Source organism: Henckelia pumila, chromosome 1 (assembly GCF_033568475.1).
Source record: "Henckelia pumila isolate YLH828 chromosome 1, ASM3356847v2, whole genome shotgun sequence".
In the NCBI taxonomy this organism is placed as follows: domain Eukaryota; kingdom Viridiplantae; phylum Streptophyta; class Magnoliopsida; order Lamiales; family Gesneriaceae; genus Henckelia; species Henckelia pumila.
In genome coordinates this window covers 6,661,741-6,677,832 of record NC_133120.1, presented here as the reverse complement: position 1 = coordinate 6,677,832, position 16,092 = coordinate 6,661,741, and the positions used below count along the sequence as shown (strand labels likewise).

Sequence of the window (16,092 nt, the reverse complement as noted above, 5' to 3'; positions counted from 1 at the left end):
TGTGATATACTATTGTTGTTTTGATAAAGACCTTGAATATACTATAGTGTAAGTAAGATGTGGTAGAACATGGGGATGTCTATCATGAAACACATCTTATAGTCACTGTATATTCTAAACTGTTCCTAGTCGATTGAGCCGTCCGATAATAAGGATAAGGATCGCTCGAGCTTGAGACTAGCATTTGCGATGCAGAGTACCACGTTTCATTGGTAAGGAACATAGAGATGTTCGAAGCATGCAAATGGATATTCATATGATGAATGATCGAACTACCCTATCCGGACTTTCCAAGTGGTTATCACTTATCGAGTGGATATAGTCCGCGGTTTTGGTTGTACACCATTAGTCCTTACTACTTGAGACATCATTGAGACTCTATATGCTAGTACTGTGCTTTGACTCATTTACCGACTCTATAGGGGTCATCAGGTGTCGGGATTGGGTGCAGTTACAACACATATAGGAGTCGATGCTTTGTTGTCAAGGATTCACCACATACTTGCGAGTGTGGATATCCTATGCGATCTGAGGAGATATTAGTGTGACGAATCTCTGGCCAGAGTACATGATGTGATTTAAGAAATGGTTTCTTAGTAGCACATGCGATGTCACTATTTGATCTTCAAGATGCATTGCATAGTTATCGAATCTCGAGCGACTCTCGATATACCAATGGTTGTTGATTCGATCGGGATATATGGATGAAGGGACCGTACTGTACGCTAACCAAAATCTACTGGTTCTTGTAGGCACTATCAGTGATACCTAGGGAATCATGGGGCGATGTTGCTAGGCGCTCATACCATGATTCGATGGGCAAGTCGGAAATTGTTGTTCCGAGTCACAAGGAGTTGTGAGCCCACGGCTAGCTGTATCCCTGAACCATTGAGGGTCACACAGTGTAATGGATTTTTAATCCCCGTTGAGATAGTTAAATTTAAAGAGTTAAATTTAATGAACGAAGAAGTTGGACTTCTTATTTAAGAGTAGAGGAGTAAGATTTCCTAAAATGACATAGGGATGACCATTTTTGGAAATCACTGAATTCGGATTCAGAAAAATTTATCTTGACTTTAAAAGGTGCAGAAATGGTTTCTGTGCACATTGGTGAAATCGGTTTATCAATCGGAGTCACGATGAATTTTATATTAATTTCTGAACATGCGGGCTTTGCTTGTCGGGCTTGAACTTATGACTAATGGGCCCTAAGCTGTTAGTGGCCTGCATTATAAATAAGTTATTGCAGTACAGAAATTAAAAATAACAGGTCACAAGGATTTTTCGAAAACCCTAGTCTATTTTTTAAAGGTGGCCGCCCCCCCCTCTCTCCCTCTACTCAAGAAAAATCCAGCCTGTGATTTTGAATTACAGTCTGGTTTAACTGATCAAATTCGTTAATCTCTTCGTAGAAAACTTCTGATAGATTTTCTAGTGCAATCTATCAGAGGGATTAAATCTCTGTTCGTGGACCTGATTGAAGAACAGTTCGTCCATCAGTTCCAGGGATATACAACAAGAGCAGAGAAATCTGTTGGTGTCCAAAATCTCGATTCGAGATTAAAGGTAAAAATTTTATAATTGTTATTTAATTTTTACACACACAATTTAATCGTAAAGATTTGATACCCAATATGGAATCGTTCCATATAATAAATTTTTAAACTTCCGCTGCACCGGGTATCAATCTTGTTTGATCTGAAAGCCGCGTTATCCAACAATCGCTGCGGAAGACTAAATACAAGTAGACCGGCAGAATACAACCGGCTAATCAAACTGGATTTATACAACCCAATCGAATTACTTTAAATAAAACCTACAGCTAATCCTGCTGTCTTCAAGGTTACTAGCTACTCCAGGCTCCTGGTGCTCAATCCTGCACCTACATCTGCCCCATCGAATAGGGTATCCAGATACACAGAAAATACTGGACGTGAGCTCTAAGCTCAATACGAAAGCACGGATAAACATATTAATATGATGCATGCAAATGGCAGGGTATCCATATCTGGGATAACTGTATACAAACTGCTCAAACTGGTGCCTTGGATATAAGCTCGTCACATCGGGGTAGCTAACCACTGTGTGCGACCACTCATTCCCGAATCCCGGACGCGGACCGCGGAGTCCTCGAGGTATCAGTACCTAAGGGTACTCGATATCAAATGTCCTAACAGGGCTGAGCAACCCTAACTGGCTCATCTTGAAAGATGTATAGATGTACAGGCACAAGATGATATGCACATGCCGCATAACAATAATAACATGCAAACACATAAATGCAACATATAAGCATGCATATCCGCTGGCAATCTCAGTCAGTACTTACGTACCTTTCTAAGGCAGTCCTAGTAGTCCCACTCTAGGTTCCAAACCTATCATCAAGTCTACAATGCAAATACCCATGCATCATTCAATAAGCGCTAAAAGCCTTAATTAAGCTATTGCATACTCCTAAATAATTTAAGGAGACCATAACTATACCTGCGTCCGTCGTCAGCCCACTGATGGCGACTATCCCGCAACTAGGGCACTCCCCTGCTGCGAATCCACAGCCTCGAACACGGCTCTACAACACGAGCACTACTCCGCTACTATGTCAGACACTGTCTGACTATACCAAAACAAATATACTACTCCAACTCTAGAATAAGAGTACCCAAAGCCTTAAAATAGGACCACGAGGGCGAAGGAGAGAATTCGTAATTGGCAAGCAATGAATGCCTCGGACCTTATATTTATAGGCATCGATCGGAACTTCCGATCCTTGATCGGAACTTCCGATCCTGCCATCGGAGCTTCCGAACATCCTTATCTGACACATGTCAAAATCTCACTGGTTGACTTTGGATAGGGCGATCGTAGCTTCCGATCCCGATCGGAATTTCCGATCCTGCCACATGTCATGCATGACGTAATATCGATCGGAGCTTCCGATCCTGATCGGAGCTTCCGATCTCACCTTCGGAGCTTCCGATCCTTCAGAGACCAAATTGGTTTAATTAACATAATTAATCTCTTAATTACCAATTTCGGTTACGGGGTACTACAAATCATTTTTGAGATTGTTTTAATCTCACGAGAGTCTGGAGATGATAGGCGATCTTGCTTATAGAATTGTGTTATTCCTTATTTTTTTGGTTTTCACGAAGTGTTTTCCGTCTTTTGATGCGGATTATCACCAGATCCTTGTTGTTGGATTACCAGATAAGAATATATTTTGCTCTTTAGCTGATGAGACCAGATTTGTGGAGATGAAAAATTGCTTGAGACGACTGATTCAGAGTTTCGACCTGAATTAGAAACAATTCTAAGACAGACCGATCTGGTTTGTGTTATTGAAGTGGAGCTGTTACGGACTTGAAGAAGAGATTTGGGAGACAGAGTCCGTTTTGAGGCAATGTTTTCTGGACTTGTTGTCTGAGAGATGAATTCTCTTGCAGTTTTGGGTTTATCCCTTAGCTTTTAAGATTGAACAGTATTCGATTTCGAGGACGAAATCTATTCTTAGAGGGGGAGAATTGTAACGCCCCATTTTTATATTAATTGACGTTATTAGAGATAATAAGTGATTTCAGAATTCGAGAGACGACTTTTTACTGAGCAGGGTCTATTTTGCAATTTTCGGAATTTTCAGGGACTAAAACGCAAATTTGGACTTTGTTATATAAAATGAATTTGACCAAGTCATTCCTCCATCACCAGTTCACCCTCCCAACCGTGTTCCTCCATTAGAGGTGAGAAAGAAGCTTCCAAGCTTTTGTGATTTCATTTTTAGCTCGATCCGTCCGTTGGAATTCGATCTCGAGTTGATATTTGCAGTCACATCATCGAGTGCTCCGTTTGGAAGTAAGTTTCTCTTATTTCTACGAGGTTTGAATTTTTGGATGACTTTAGAATTGATTGATATTCGGAGAAGATGTTCTTGAGACAGCTGTGATAGTATATCTAAGACGGTTCGGAGAAATATCGACGTTTGGATTTGATATGATTTTTCCTTTGTTTTTTCAAAATTTGGATTTTTGAGATGTGTTGGGATTGATTTGGAAATGATTCTAGATGATTGATATGAGTTGTTTGGATTGATATTATTTTGTCTGCATTTCTAGTGTATCAGAATATAGCCATTATGCCGTCAGTTTGAGTTTAGGGATATCGTTTCTATTGATTTGATTATACCGAGTTTGATGAGGTTTTGATATCGATATTGATCTTGTGACTTCTTATTTTAGATAGAACCGAAGTCAGTGGAGTTTCTTGATTGCAGCTTTGATCAGTTTGAAAGATTTGAGCCGGTATAGTATCGATTTCTTACTTATCGATCAAAGATCTTGACAAGATATTTAATGAAGTATTGTTGTTTTACATATTGAAGATTGTGAAACGACAAGAAGTTATAAGACGACTTTGAAATGAAATAGGACGATTAACTCGAATCCGGATTAATTCGAGTGTCCTAGAAGAAATCACATATTGCATGTGTATATGCTTATTTGAATTTATGATTGAATTGTTATTGAATGCATGAGATTTCATATGCATTCATATTGAGCTGATTGTTTATTCATTTTGAATTAGACGATCTGGAGATTTTAGCTGAGTGACCTTGGTAGGCGATTTACTACAAGCGTCGATTAACTCACTATAATGCTCTGGAGTCTAGAGGATTAAAATATGTCACGTCCACCTCAAAAGGGGAGTTCGGTGTGATTTTGGATATTTTAACCTCGGGATCCCAAATCGAAGAAAGAAAGAAAGAAAGAAAGAAGAATTCTTTTTGATTATCTGAGTCTGTTAATCCAGAAGTTTTAAAGTCATGCATATCATTTTAATTCATTACTTGATTGGAATACTTTATTATATTTGGAAGTTGATTCATATCATGACTGATATGTTTTTATGAGATTACATGTTAGTCTATTTTACTGGGAATTTTATTCTCACCGGATTATCCGGCTGTTGTCTTTTTTGTATGTGTACTTGGCAACAGGTGGGGCAGGAACGAGCCAGAGAACTCATGGATAGGTGATCGAGAGGATAGAAGTGAGGCCTTTGGTTTAGGAGTCGAATCTATATTTCGAACTTGTATTGTATTTTGGATTGTATAACTAAACCGAAGCATGTTCTACTAGATCGATGGAATGTAAAACCCTAGAACTTCATGTATTTTGAGGAGATTGTTTTTGTAATGCATGATTTATGTTTTGGTTGAGTTGGGGAGTAGCATTGCATGATTTTGGTTCTGTTATTGCCTTGATTTTCTGGTTTTGCAGCAGGGCACGGACCCTGGACATGCCCCCGTGCATGGGTCTGGATGTCCTCTGTCTCGCGTTATTGTTTTTTTTGCCGATTTGCATAGGCCCGGACCTTCGCACGGAGGTATGCACGTGGCCCGTGCAGGGGTCCATGCAATGGTCTGTGTAAGGGTCCGTGGGTCTTCTGTTTTATTTTTGAAAATTTTCGTATGTCCGGACCCTTATCCGGAGGTGGTCCGGGGTCCGTGCATTTATAAAAAAAAAAATAAAAAATTTGCGTTTAATTCACTTGGCTTATTCTTTGCCTTTTGGTTGATTAATTATGATTAGATGATTAGAATCAAGGTCCTCACATACGAACACCTCCCCGAGTGATGAGGATTCTTAGGAAGAACAAGAAAAGAATGAACATGTAGACCTTATATCTTTTACTGCTTTGCTGGAAGGAAAGAAAAATTTTCAGATAAATCCACTCGGTATTGTCTCCGGTGTTGCAACACCTGGACGCAACACAGTTCAAAAATCTGTCTGTTTTGTGGCTTCTAACTTTGATAATTCCAGTAATCATGAAGAACATATATCTGAAGTATATACTCTGGAAGGTATCCAGAAACTCTAAGAGGATTTTGTATAGTGACTGGATCAAGAGGAACAAATTAAACACAACTCTCTCTAAAGAGAATGCTGAATTGAAAGTTATTGTGGCTAGGCTGAAAGTTCTCATGAGCAAAAAAGACCTGGAATTGGGTTTGCTGAATAATGAACTTGAAAAAGCGAAAACAACTCTTTCCAGATTTAACTCGAGTTCGAACAAACTTGATTCTCTTTTGACTATGGATAAATATGATAGGTTTGGATTTGGTTTTAAAAACATTGTTTTTGAAATTGGTGAATCTTCTAAATCACAAGTGTTTGTGAAGGAAGGTAGCAATACTTTGAACCATCCTTCAGCTGCTTCCCAAGGTAGGAAACCTATTTCTGAAAAAACTATTCCTGTACCAAATCCAAAACAATGGAAGCGTCCTTTTGTTTGTCATTACTGTCTCAAACCTGGTCATATCAGACCATTTTGTCGTAAGCTAAAAAATGACTATATTTTGTGGGAATCTAAGCAGGTGTTGCCCCCCCGTGTTGCACAACACCAAGTGCAACACTAACAAAGGACCCAAGGCAAAGAAAATTTGGGTACCAAATTCTGATGTTAAGTGTTTTGTTATTATACTTCTTTGAAAGCTAACAATACAGGAAACTGGTACTTTGATAGCGGAAGCTCCCGGCACATGACAGGTTTGAAACATCACCTCACAGACTATATCGAACAAATAGGTGGTAGAGTGACCTATGGAGGTGGTGCAAAAGGAAGAATTGTTGGCAAGAGAACACTCAATGTGGAAGGGTTTCCAAAGCTTCATAATGTGTTACATGTTGAAGGACTTAATGCGAATTTAATTTCGATTAGTCAATTGTGTGATGATGACTTGCATGTGAAGTTTGATAAGAATACTTGTGAAGTTTTTGATAATCCTAACAAATGTATCATTACAGGTACAAGATTAACAGATAATTTCTACTAACTCGATGAGGAATTGGCTTGTAGACACTCAAAGGTTGATGATTTTAGTCTATGACACCAAAAGCTTGGACATGTGAATTTCAAGACTTTGAAGAATTTGAGTAAGTTCGAGGCTATTAGAGGACTACCAAATTTAATGTCTGGTGTTCCATACATCTGTGGTGCATGCCAAAAAGGTAAGCATACCCGTGTGTTGCACCCCATGTTACAACACTGTGGGACAACACGGTGTCTTGAACTCTTACATATGGACTTAATGGGTCCTATGGAAGTTGAGAGTTATGGAGGTAAGAAATATTCTTTGGTTTGCGTAGATGATTTTTCTCATTTTACATGGGTAAGATTTCTTAGAGAAAAGTCAGAAACTTTTGATGTTTTTAAGAAATTGGTCAATAAGATCACTAATTTGCATGTCTTGACAGTAGCAAGGATTAGAACCGATCATGGAAAGAAATTTGAGAACTCATCTTTTTCGTCTTTGTGTGACAAGAAGGGCATATCTCAAGAGTTCTCTGCTCCTAAAAATCCTCAACATAACGGCATAGATGAAAGGAAGAATATGACGTTGCAAGAGATGGCTAGGGTGATGATGAGCTCAAAGAGTATATCCAAGAGATTTTGGGCAGAAGCATTAATTAAACACAACTTGTCATATTTCCAACCGTGTTTATTTGAGAAGTGGTTCTTCAATGACATATTATGAGATCCTCATGGGAAAGAGGTCAAATCTCAATTACTTTCATGTTTTTGGTTGTGTGTGTTATGTTCTAAATGATAGAAATCACCTAGAAAAAATTTGATTCCAAGAGTGATAAGTGTTTGTTCCATGGTTATTCTACTAATAGTCATGCGTATAGGATGTATAACCTTAGAACAGAATAATAATGGAATCTATTAATCTTTTTTTGATGATTTTGCAGATTTCAAGGGTAAAACTGTTGAATATGATGTTGAAGGCTTGCTGAAATTTACTGTTGATGAACCTAGTGTTGTCCCTGATGTTACAACATCATGCACAACACCAGTTCCATCAGAAATTGATCATGAGGATAATCATCAAAGTGATAAGGAAACTGAGTTAATCAATGAAAAGGACATTCCGAGCAAGATACAGAAAATTCATCTTTAATCACAGATCATTGGAGATATTCACGGAACTAGGCAAACCCTAGCTAAGGACAAAATGGACTACCGCAAGATGGTTGAGTTAGTATGCATGAGTTTCGTGTACTCGCTGGTAATTCATTCTTGTTTTGTCTCAAATGTTAAACCTAAGAATGTCAATGATGCTTTGAATGATGAATTTTGGGTAAATGCCATGCATGAGGAACTTGAGCAATTTGTTCGAAATGATGTATGGTTTTTGGTTCCACCTCCTGATCATGGTAATTTCATCGGTACAAAATATATTTTCAAAAAAAGAACCGATGAATCAGGAAACATCATTAGGAACAAAACAAGGTTGGTTGCTCAAGGGTATACGCGGTTTGAGGGGGTTGATTTTGTGAGACCTTTGCTCCTGTTGCTTGCATTGAATCAGTCCGACTATTGTTATTTATTGCATGTCATATGGGTATAAAATTTTACAAAATGGATTTATAAAGTGCGTTTTTGAATGGTATCTTAAGTGAAGAAGTGTATGTGAAACAACCATAGGGCTTTGAGGATCATGTATATAAGCTGAAGAAGGCACTTTATGGCTTGAATCAAGATCCACGAGCATGGTATGGTACGTTGACTGAATACTTGCTCGAAATTGGCTTCAAACGAGGTGAGGTAGACAAAACCCTTTTTATTCAAAAGGCCAAAGGTGAAATTCTTATTTGTCAAGTTTATGTGGATGACATTATCTTTGGTTATTCTTCTCAAAAGCATGTTGATAGTTTTGTTGAATGCATGTCTTCTACTTTTAAAATGAGCATGGTAGGAGAATTAACTTATTTTCTTAGATTGCAAGTTAAGCAATTAATTGATGGTATTTTTCTTTGTCAAAGTAAGTATGCAAAAAATTTGGTGAAAAAGTTTTGTAAAGAGAATGTCAAGAACATGAAAACTCCAATAGGCTAGAGTGAAAAATTGGGAAAAGACAGTGTTGCGGCTGGTGTTGACAACACCATGTATCGCAACATGATAGTGAGTCTTTTGTACTTAACTGCGAGTCGTCCTGATATCATGTTTAATGTGTGTTTATGTGCTAGGTACCAATCTGATCCAAAGGTAACTCATTTAAAAGTTGTTATGTGTATTTTGAAATATGTCTCGGGTACATTGGATTTAGGATTATGGTATACAAAGGAAACCAACACTAATCTTGTGGGTTTTAGTGATGCTGATTGGGCTGGTGATATGAATTATAGGAAGAACACTACTGGTGGGTGTTTTTATCTTGGTAATAATTTGGTGTCATGGTATAGTATTAAGCAAAATTGTGTGTCACTTTCGACTACTGAATCTGAATATGTGGCAGCCTGAAGTTGTTGTTCACAACTTCTTTGGATGAACCAAAGGATTGAGGATTACAGTTTTAAGAGTGAACCCCCATTGTTTATTGTGATAATTCGAGTGCGATTGATATATCAAAGAATCCAGTTCAACACTCTCGCACAAAACACATTGACATTCGTCATCACTTTATTCGAGACTTGTTAGAAAAAAGGTATGATTTGAATGGAGTTTGTTGGAACCAATAACCAAATGGCAGACATTTTTACTAAAGCTTTAGATTACGAGAGATTCTCAACTCTTCAGAGGTCTCTCAGCATGTGTGCATTATAATCCTTTGCTTGTGTTGTCTCCGGTGTTACATCACCATAGACAACACTATTGTTTTTCTTTTCATGCATGTTTAGGATTTTAGGCATTCAACATTCACTTTGTGATGTATAGTGTTTTAATATCTGTTACAGTGATTCGACTGATGCCAAGTTTTTCAGCAAAATTTTTATTGAACACACTGGCCCTTGTGTTTTTGAACTCTGACTAAACCACTAAGTAGTTGAGGGATGTACGTGTATTCTATGTTCTTGTTCCATGTGAAAGGTGGTTTCGCAAATTCTTTGTTCAGCTTTTTACTAAGTTTGATGACTAAAGTCATATATACAAACTTTATAATCGGAAGAAAATGGAAAAAGCTACCTAATTAAGTCCAATGAATACTGTTCTTTTAGTGTGTAGGCTACCACTTTTGGAAATTTTCTGAAATAAAGGGTAATCAAGTGTGTAAGTCTCAAATCCTTTTTTGAAAAACTTTGGTGTTGTTGATGATGTTGAAACACGAGAGACAACATTATACTTGTGAACATATCATGTTCATGTGATTGCATTTTTATTTTATGTTACACTCTGTTTCAAGCATAAAATAGGACATGCATATGCATTTTTGTATAATAGGGCTCTGTGTTTAGGTAAGGCTCCAAATAGACAAAATTCGATGAATTATCTTATTTACTGAAAATTGAATTTTTGTGATTCATTTTTGTTTCATTGGAGTTATGCTGAAGTGGAGTTAATTATGGAATATTTGGGCTGATATCTATCACGGATTGCTGCCATATTTATGGGATTTTATTTCCGATTCCTTTTTCGGCCATTTTGAAAAGTTACCGTTAGTAACTTAGAGAGATAAGCTAAATAGGGTAATTATGAGTTTTCTAGGAAAAATATTACCGTTTGTGATAGGGTATTTATATATATATATCTATTTTTATTCGGGCATTATCATCTTCTTGAATTTCCTTTTCACCCGATCGTGTCTCTGCAAACCCTATCCTATTCTCACTCTCAAATTCTCTCTTTAAATCACAGGCCTTGATCCCCATGATATCCGAAGCGAGATGGATTACAAAGAACCCGATGTTTCCGCCAGTGTTGCAACACCAGAAGTTCCATCTTCTCCTCCATCTCTTCAAATCATTCCAGTGCCTGAAGAACCGATTACACTTGCTGCTATCATTCCCGGATAGCCTGGGAACGAGATTGATTTAGAGAATCCTCCTGATTTTTCTGTGTTGAACCGTGTTCATCCTGCTCCAGTTATGGCCCGCAGATCAAAGATGCAATAAGGGTACAATCCCGATTTCACTCCTTCAAAGAGGTTTTACAAAGGGCCTCGTATGTCCTTGGCCGATGAGGATCACACCTCTGGTGATGATTCTAAAAATGGTGATTACGAGTTTGTGGCGAGGATGCAACCCTCCGTCTCCACCGCTGCCTCTGCCTCTGCACCAGTTGCTGAATCTGATGGTGTTCCTGTTGGAACAAGTTTTCAGATCAGTGTGATATGATACCCGGAGCAGCGGAAGTTTAAAAATTTTTATTTTCTTATATGGAACAATTCCATATCATGGGTATCAAATCCTAACGATTAAAATCAACATGTAAAATAATAATAACAATTAATATTTTACCTCTTCAAGCTATGGCTTGATTATGGACACCAACAGATTAATCTGCTCTTGTTGTAAATCCCAGGAACTGATGACTCGCTCGATCAATCTCCTGAATTAGGTCCACGAACAGAAAACTAAAACCCTCTGATTGATTGAACTAGAAATCAATCAGATGTTTATCGAAGAGATTTACAGATTTGATCTGTCAATTCAAAATGTAATTTTTCAAAAATCACAGACTGAATTCTCTCTCAAAAGAGAGACAGGATTTTCTAATTCTCCTTAGAACTCTTCTAGGATTTTCGAAAATTGCTCTGTCAATTATGAGGTTGTGTGTCTAGTACTGCAATAACTTATTTATAATGTGGGCTGCTAACACCTTAGGGCCCATTAGTCATAAGTTTAAGCCTGACAAGCAAAGCCCGCATGTTCAAAAATTAATATAAAATTCATCGTGACTCAGAATGATAAACCAATTTCACCATTGTGCATAGAAACCATTTCTGCAGCTTTTAAAGTCAAGATAATTTTTTTGAATCCGAATTCAGTGATTTTTAAAAATGCCCATCCCTATGTCATTTTAGGAAATTCCACTCTTTTTAGTTAAGAAGTCCAACTTCTCTTTCGCTAAATTTAACTCTTTAAATTTAACCATCTCAACGGGGCTTAGTATTCCATTACTTGTGTGACCCTCAATGGTTCAGGAATACAGCTAGCCGTGGGCTCACAACTCCTTGTGACTCGGAACAACAATTTTTGATTTACCCATCGAATCATGGTAAGAGCGCCTAGCAACATCGCCCCATGATTCCCTAGGTATCACTGATAGTGCCTGCAAGAAGCAGTAGGTTTTGGTTAGCGTACAGTACGGTCCCTTCATCCATATATCCCGATTGAATCAACAACCATTGGTACATCGAGAGTCGTTCGAGATTCGATAAATATGCAATACATCTTGAAGATCAAATAGTGACATCGCATGTGCTACTAGGAAACCAAGTAACCTAAATCACATCGAGTAATCTGGCCAGATATTTGTCACAATAATATCTCCTCAGATCGCATAGGATATCCACACTCGCAAGCGTGTGGTGAATCCTTGACAACAAAGCATCGACTCCTATATGTATCGTAACTGTACCCAATCCCGACACCTGATGACCCTCATAGAGTCGGTAAACGAGTCAAAGTATAGTACTAGCATATAGAGTCTCCATGATGTTTCAAGTAGTAAGGACTAATGGTGTACAACCAAAACCGCGGACTTATCCACTCAATTAATAATAACCACTTGGAAAGTCCGAATAGGGTAGTTCGATCATTCATCATATGAATATCCATTTGCATGCTTTGAACATCTCTATGTTCCATACCAATGAAACATGGTACTTGGCATCGCAAATGCTAGTCTCAATCTCGAGCGATCCTTATCCTTATTTGCGAACGGCTCAATTCACTAGGAACTGTTTAGAATATACAGAGAGTATAAGATGTGTTTCATGATAGTGATCTCTCTTTATTTACTATCTCATCTTACTTACACTATAGTATATTCAAGGTCTTTATCAAAACAACAATAGTATATCACAATATAACATTATGAAGAAAGATAAAGAAAATGCCATTAATGAATGTAAATTATATTAAACAAAGATTGTTTACAATAAGAGACTCTCAAAGCCCTTATCCACAACTTGGCTAGTGGGGCATCAACTCTTTCAATCTCCCATTTGCCCTATAGCCAACTAGTCATACTACGTAGTCCCATTGCTTCGCGATGTTTGTCAAACAATGGTCCTGGCAAGGGCTTAGTAAGTGGATCAGCGATATTGTCTGCAGAGGCCACTCTCTCGACAGTGATGTCTCCTCTTTCCACGATCTCCCGGATGATGTGGTATTTCCTCAGTATGTGTTTGGATCTTTGATGAAACCTTGGTTCCTTTGCCTGAGCAACGGAACCAGTGTTGTCACAGTACACCGGGATTGAACCAACAGCTTCAGGAATTAAACCCAACTCTTGGACGAAATTCCTCATCCAAACGGCCTCTTTAGCAGCAGCTGATGCTGCAATGTATTCTGCCTCAGTGGTGAAATCCGCTGTGGTGTCCTGCTTGGAACTCTTTCAAGAGACAGCACCGCCATTGAGCATGAATACAAATCCAGAGGTTGATTTCGAGTCATCCACGTCACTTTAGAAGCTAGAGTCGGTATAGCCTTCCAATTTCAATTCTCTTCCCCCATAAACCATGAATATATTCTTAGTCCTTCTCAAGTAATTTAGAATATCCTTCACAGCTTTCCAATGCATTTGATCGGGATTGGCCTGATATCTGCTCGTGACACTCAGAGCAAAGGCTACATCCGATCTGGTAGATATCATCCCATACATGATACTACCTATGGCTGACGCATATGGTATGTGTGTCATTTTCTCTATCTCTTCGTCAGTCTTGGGAGACATAGACTTGGATAGAGAAACTCCATAACACATAGGTAGATGTCATCTCTTGGACTCATCCATAGAGAACCTCTTCAATATAGTGTCGATGTAGGTAGCTTGAGTGAGTCCTATCATTCTCTTAGATCTATCTCTATAGATCTGTATTCCTAGAATATAGGATGCCTCACCTAAGTCCTTCATCGAGAATCTACCTGATAACCATATCTTTGTTGACTGCAACATCCCTACATCATTCCCAATGAGTAGGATGTCATCAACATAAAGCACTAAGAACGTCACAGCATCCTTAAATACTTTCTTGTACACGCATGGTTCCTCCGGGTTCTTGATGAAATCAAAGTCCTTTATTGTTTCATCAAATTTCTGGTTCCAACTTCTTGATGCCTGTTTGAAACCATAAATTGATCTCTGAAGCTTGCATACCTTATTCTCGCTTCCCATGGATGTGAATCCCTCAGGCTGCATCATATAAATCTCTTCCTTAATGTTTCCATTAAGAAATGCAGTCTTCACATCCATTTGCCATATCTCATAGTCATACCAAGCTTGTATGGCAATAAAGATTCTTATGGATTTGAACATTGCGACTGGTGAAAAATTTCATCATAGTCAACACCTTATCTTTGAGTATAACCTTTTGCCACCAATCGTGCCTTGTAGGTCAATACCTTACCATCAGGCCCAAGTTTTCTCTTGTATATTCATTTACACCCTATTGGAACAATTCCATCGGGAGGATCTACTAAAGAGCAAACTTGGTTTGTATGCATCGAGTCTATTTCCGACTGCATAGCTTCAAGCCATAAATTCGAATCCGCATCAGAAATTGCTTCCTTGAAGTTTCTTGGATCACATCCAATGTCGGGTTCACTTTTATCCCCTTCAAGAAGTAAACTATATCAAATAGGAGGTCTAGAAGTCCTCTCGGATCTTCTACAAAGAGGCGTGTCGTTTAATGGTTCCTGAGGTGTGGGATCGTTATTTTGTATCTCAGGTTCTTCTCGAATTTCTTTAAGTTTCATCATCTTGCCTTTCTTATCAAGCAAGAACTCCTTCTCCATGAAGGTGGCATTTCTCGAAACAAACAATTTTGTTTCAGTAGGGTGATAGAAATAATATCCGATTGAGTTCTTCGGATACTCTACAAAATAACATAAGGTGGATCGACTATCCAACTTATCTCCCACTGTCTGCTTCACATAAGCAGGACATCCCCAAATCCTCAAGTACGAATACTTAGGAGTTTTTCCAGTCCATAATTCATATGGTGTTTTGTTCAATGATTTAGTGTGGACATTGTTCAACAACAATACCGCCGTTTCAAGCGCATAGCCCCAAAATGAAGGTGGAAGCTCAGTGAAGCTCATCATAGATCGAACCATGTCCAACAATGTTCGACTGCGACGCTCCGAAACACCATTTAGTTGAGGTGTCATAGGAGGAGTCTACTGAGAGAGAATCTTATTCTCTTTTAGATATCCCAAAAACTTGGTACTTAAGTATTCTCCACCTCGATCCGATCGAAGTGCTTTAATACTTTTACCTAGTTTGTTTTCTACTTCAGCCTTGAATTCTTTGAACTTTTCAAATGATTCAGACTTATATTTCATCAAATATAAATACCCGTACCTAGAATAATAATCAGTAAAGGTAATGAAGTAGGTGTGACCAAATTTAGTACCAATACTAAATGGGCCGCATACATCTGTATGGATCAAATCCAACAGATTTTGACTACACTCAGGTTTTCCTTTAAAAGGAGTTTTAGTCATTTTTCCTTTTAGGCAGGACTCACAAGTTGGTAGAGAGTTAATATCAGACATATCAAACATGACCTCTCCCACTAGCTTGTTCATCCTCCTTGAGGAAATATGACCTAGCCTAGCATGCCAAAGGTTTGCCGGGTTTTGACTATCGTTTTTCCTTTTATTTGTTGTTTTCGGTTTATCAACATAATTAATTGGTACGTCTTTTAATTTTAAGTTATATAGATCGTTTTCAAGTTGTCCACATCCAATCAAACATTCATTCTTGTAAATATTGCAAATCCCATTTACAAAATTGCAAGAAAAAACCATCTCTATCAAGCATAGAAACAAAAATAATGTTTTTAAGCAAATCTGGCACAAATAAAAAATCTCTCAAAAGTAACTTAAAATTGTTCTACAAAACTAAATAAACGTCTCCCACAACTTTGGCTTCAACTCTAGAACCATTTCCGAGCCTTAGCTGGGTCTCACCCATCCTAAGCTTACGACTTCTTGTCATCACCTTTAAATCATTGCAAATGTGAGATCCACATCCGGTATCCAATACCCAAGAAGTAGTATTAAGTGAAACATTTATTTCAATGTAAAACATACCCTTTGCAGTTCGCAACTGCTTGAGATATTCTTTGCAGTTACGTTTTCAATG

The 16,092-nt window shown here is 38.1% G+C and overlaps 1 protein-coding gene across 1 annotated transcript in view; it reads left to right on the top strand.

Moving 5' to 3' along the window:
* Positions 1–6,812, top strand: part of LOC140894508 (uncharacterized) — a 48,162-nt gene extending 41,350 nt beyond the window's left edge. The window contains exons 2-5 of the mRNA XM_073303015.1: positions 5,274–5,379; positions 5,817–6,218; positions 6,489–6,679; positions 6,801–6,812. Of these exons, the coding sequence (XP_073159116.1) occupies positions 5,274–5,379; positions 5,817–6,218; positions 6,489–6,679; positions 6,801–6,812 (711 nt within the window). The remainder of the gene's footprint in view (positions 1–5,273; positions 5,380–5,816; positions 6,219–6,488; positions 6,680–6,800) is intronic.
* Positions 6,813–16,092: the final 9,280 nt, after the last annotated feature.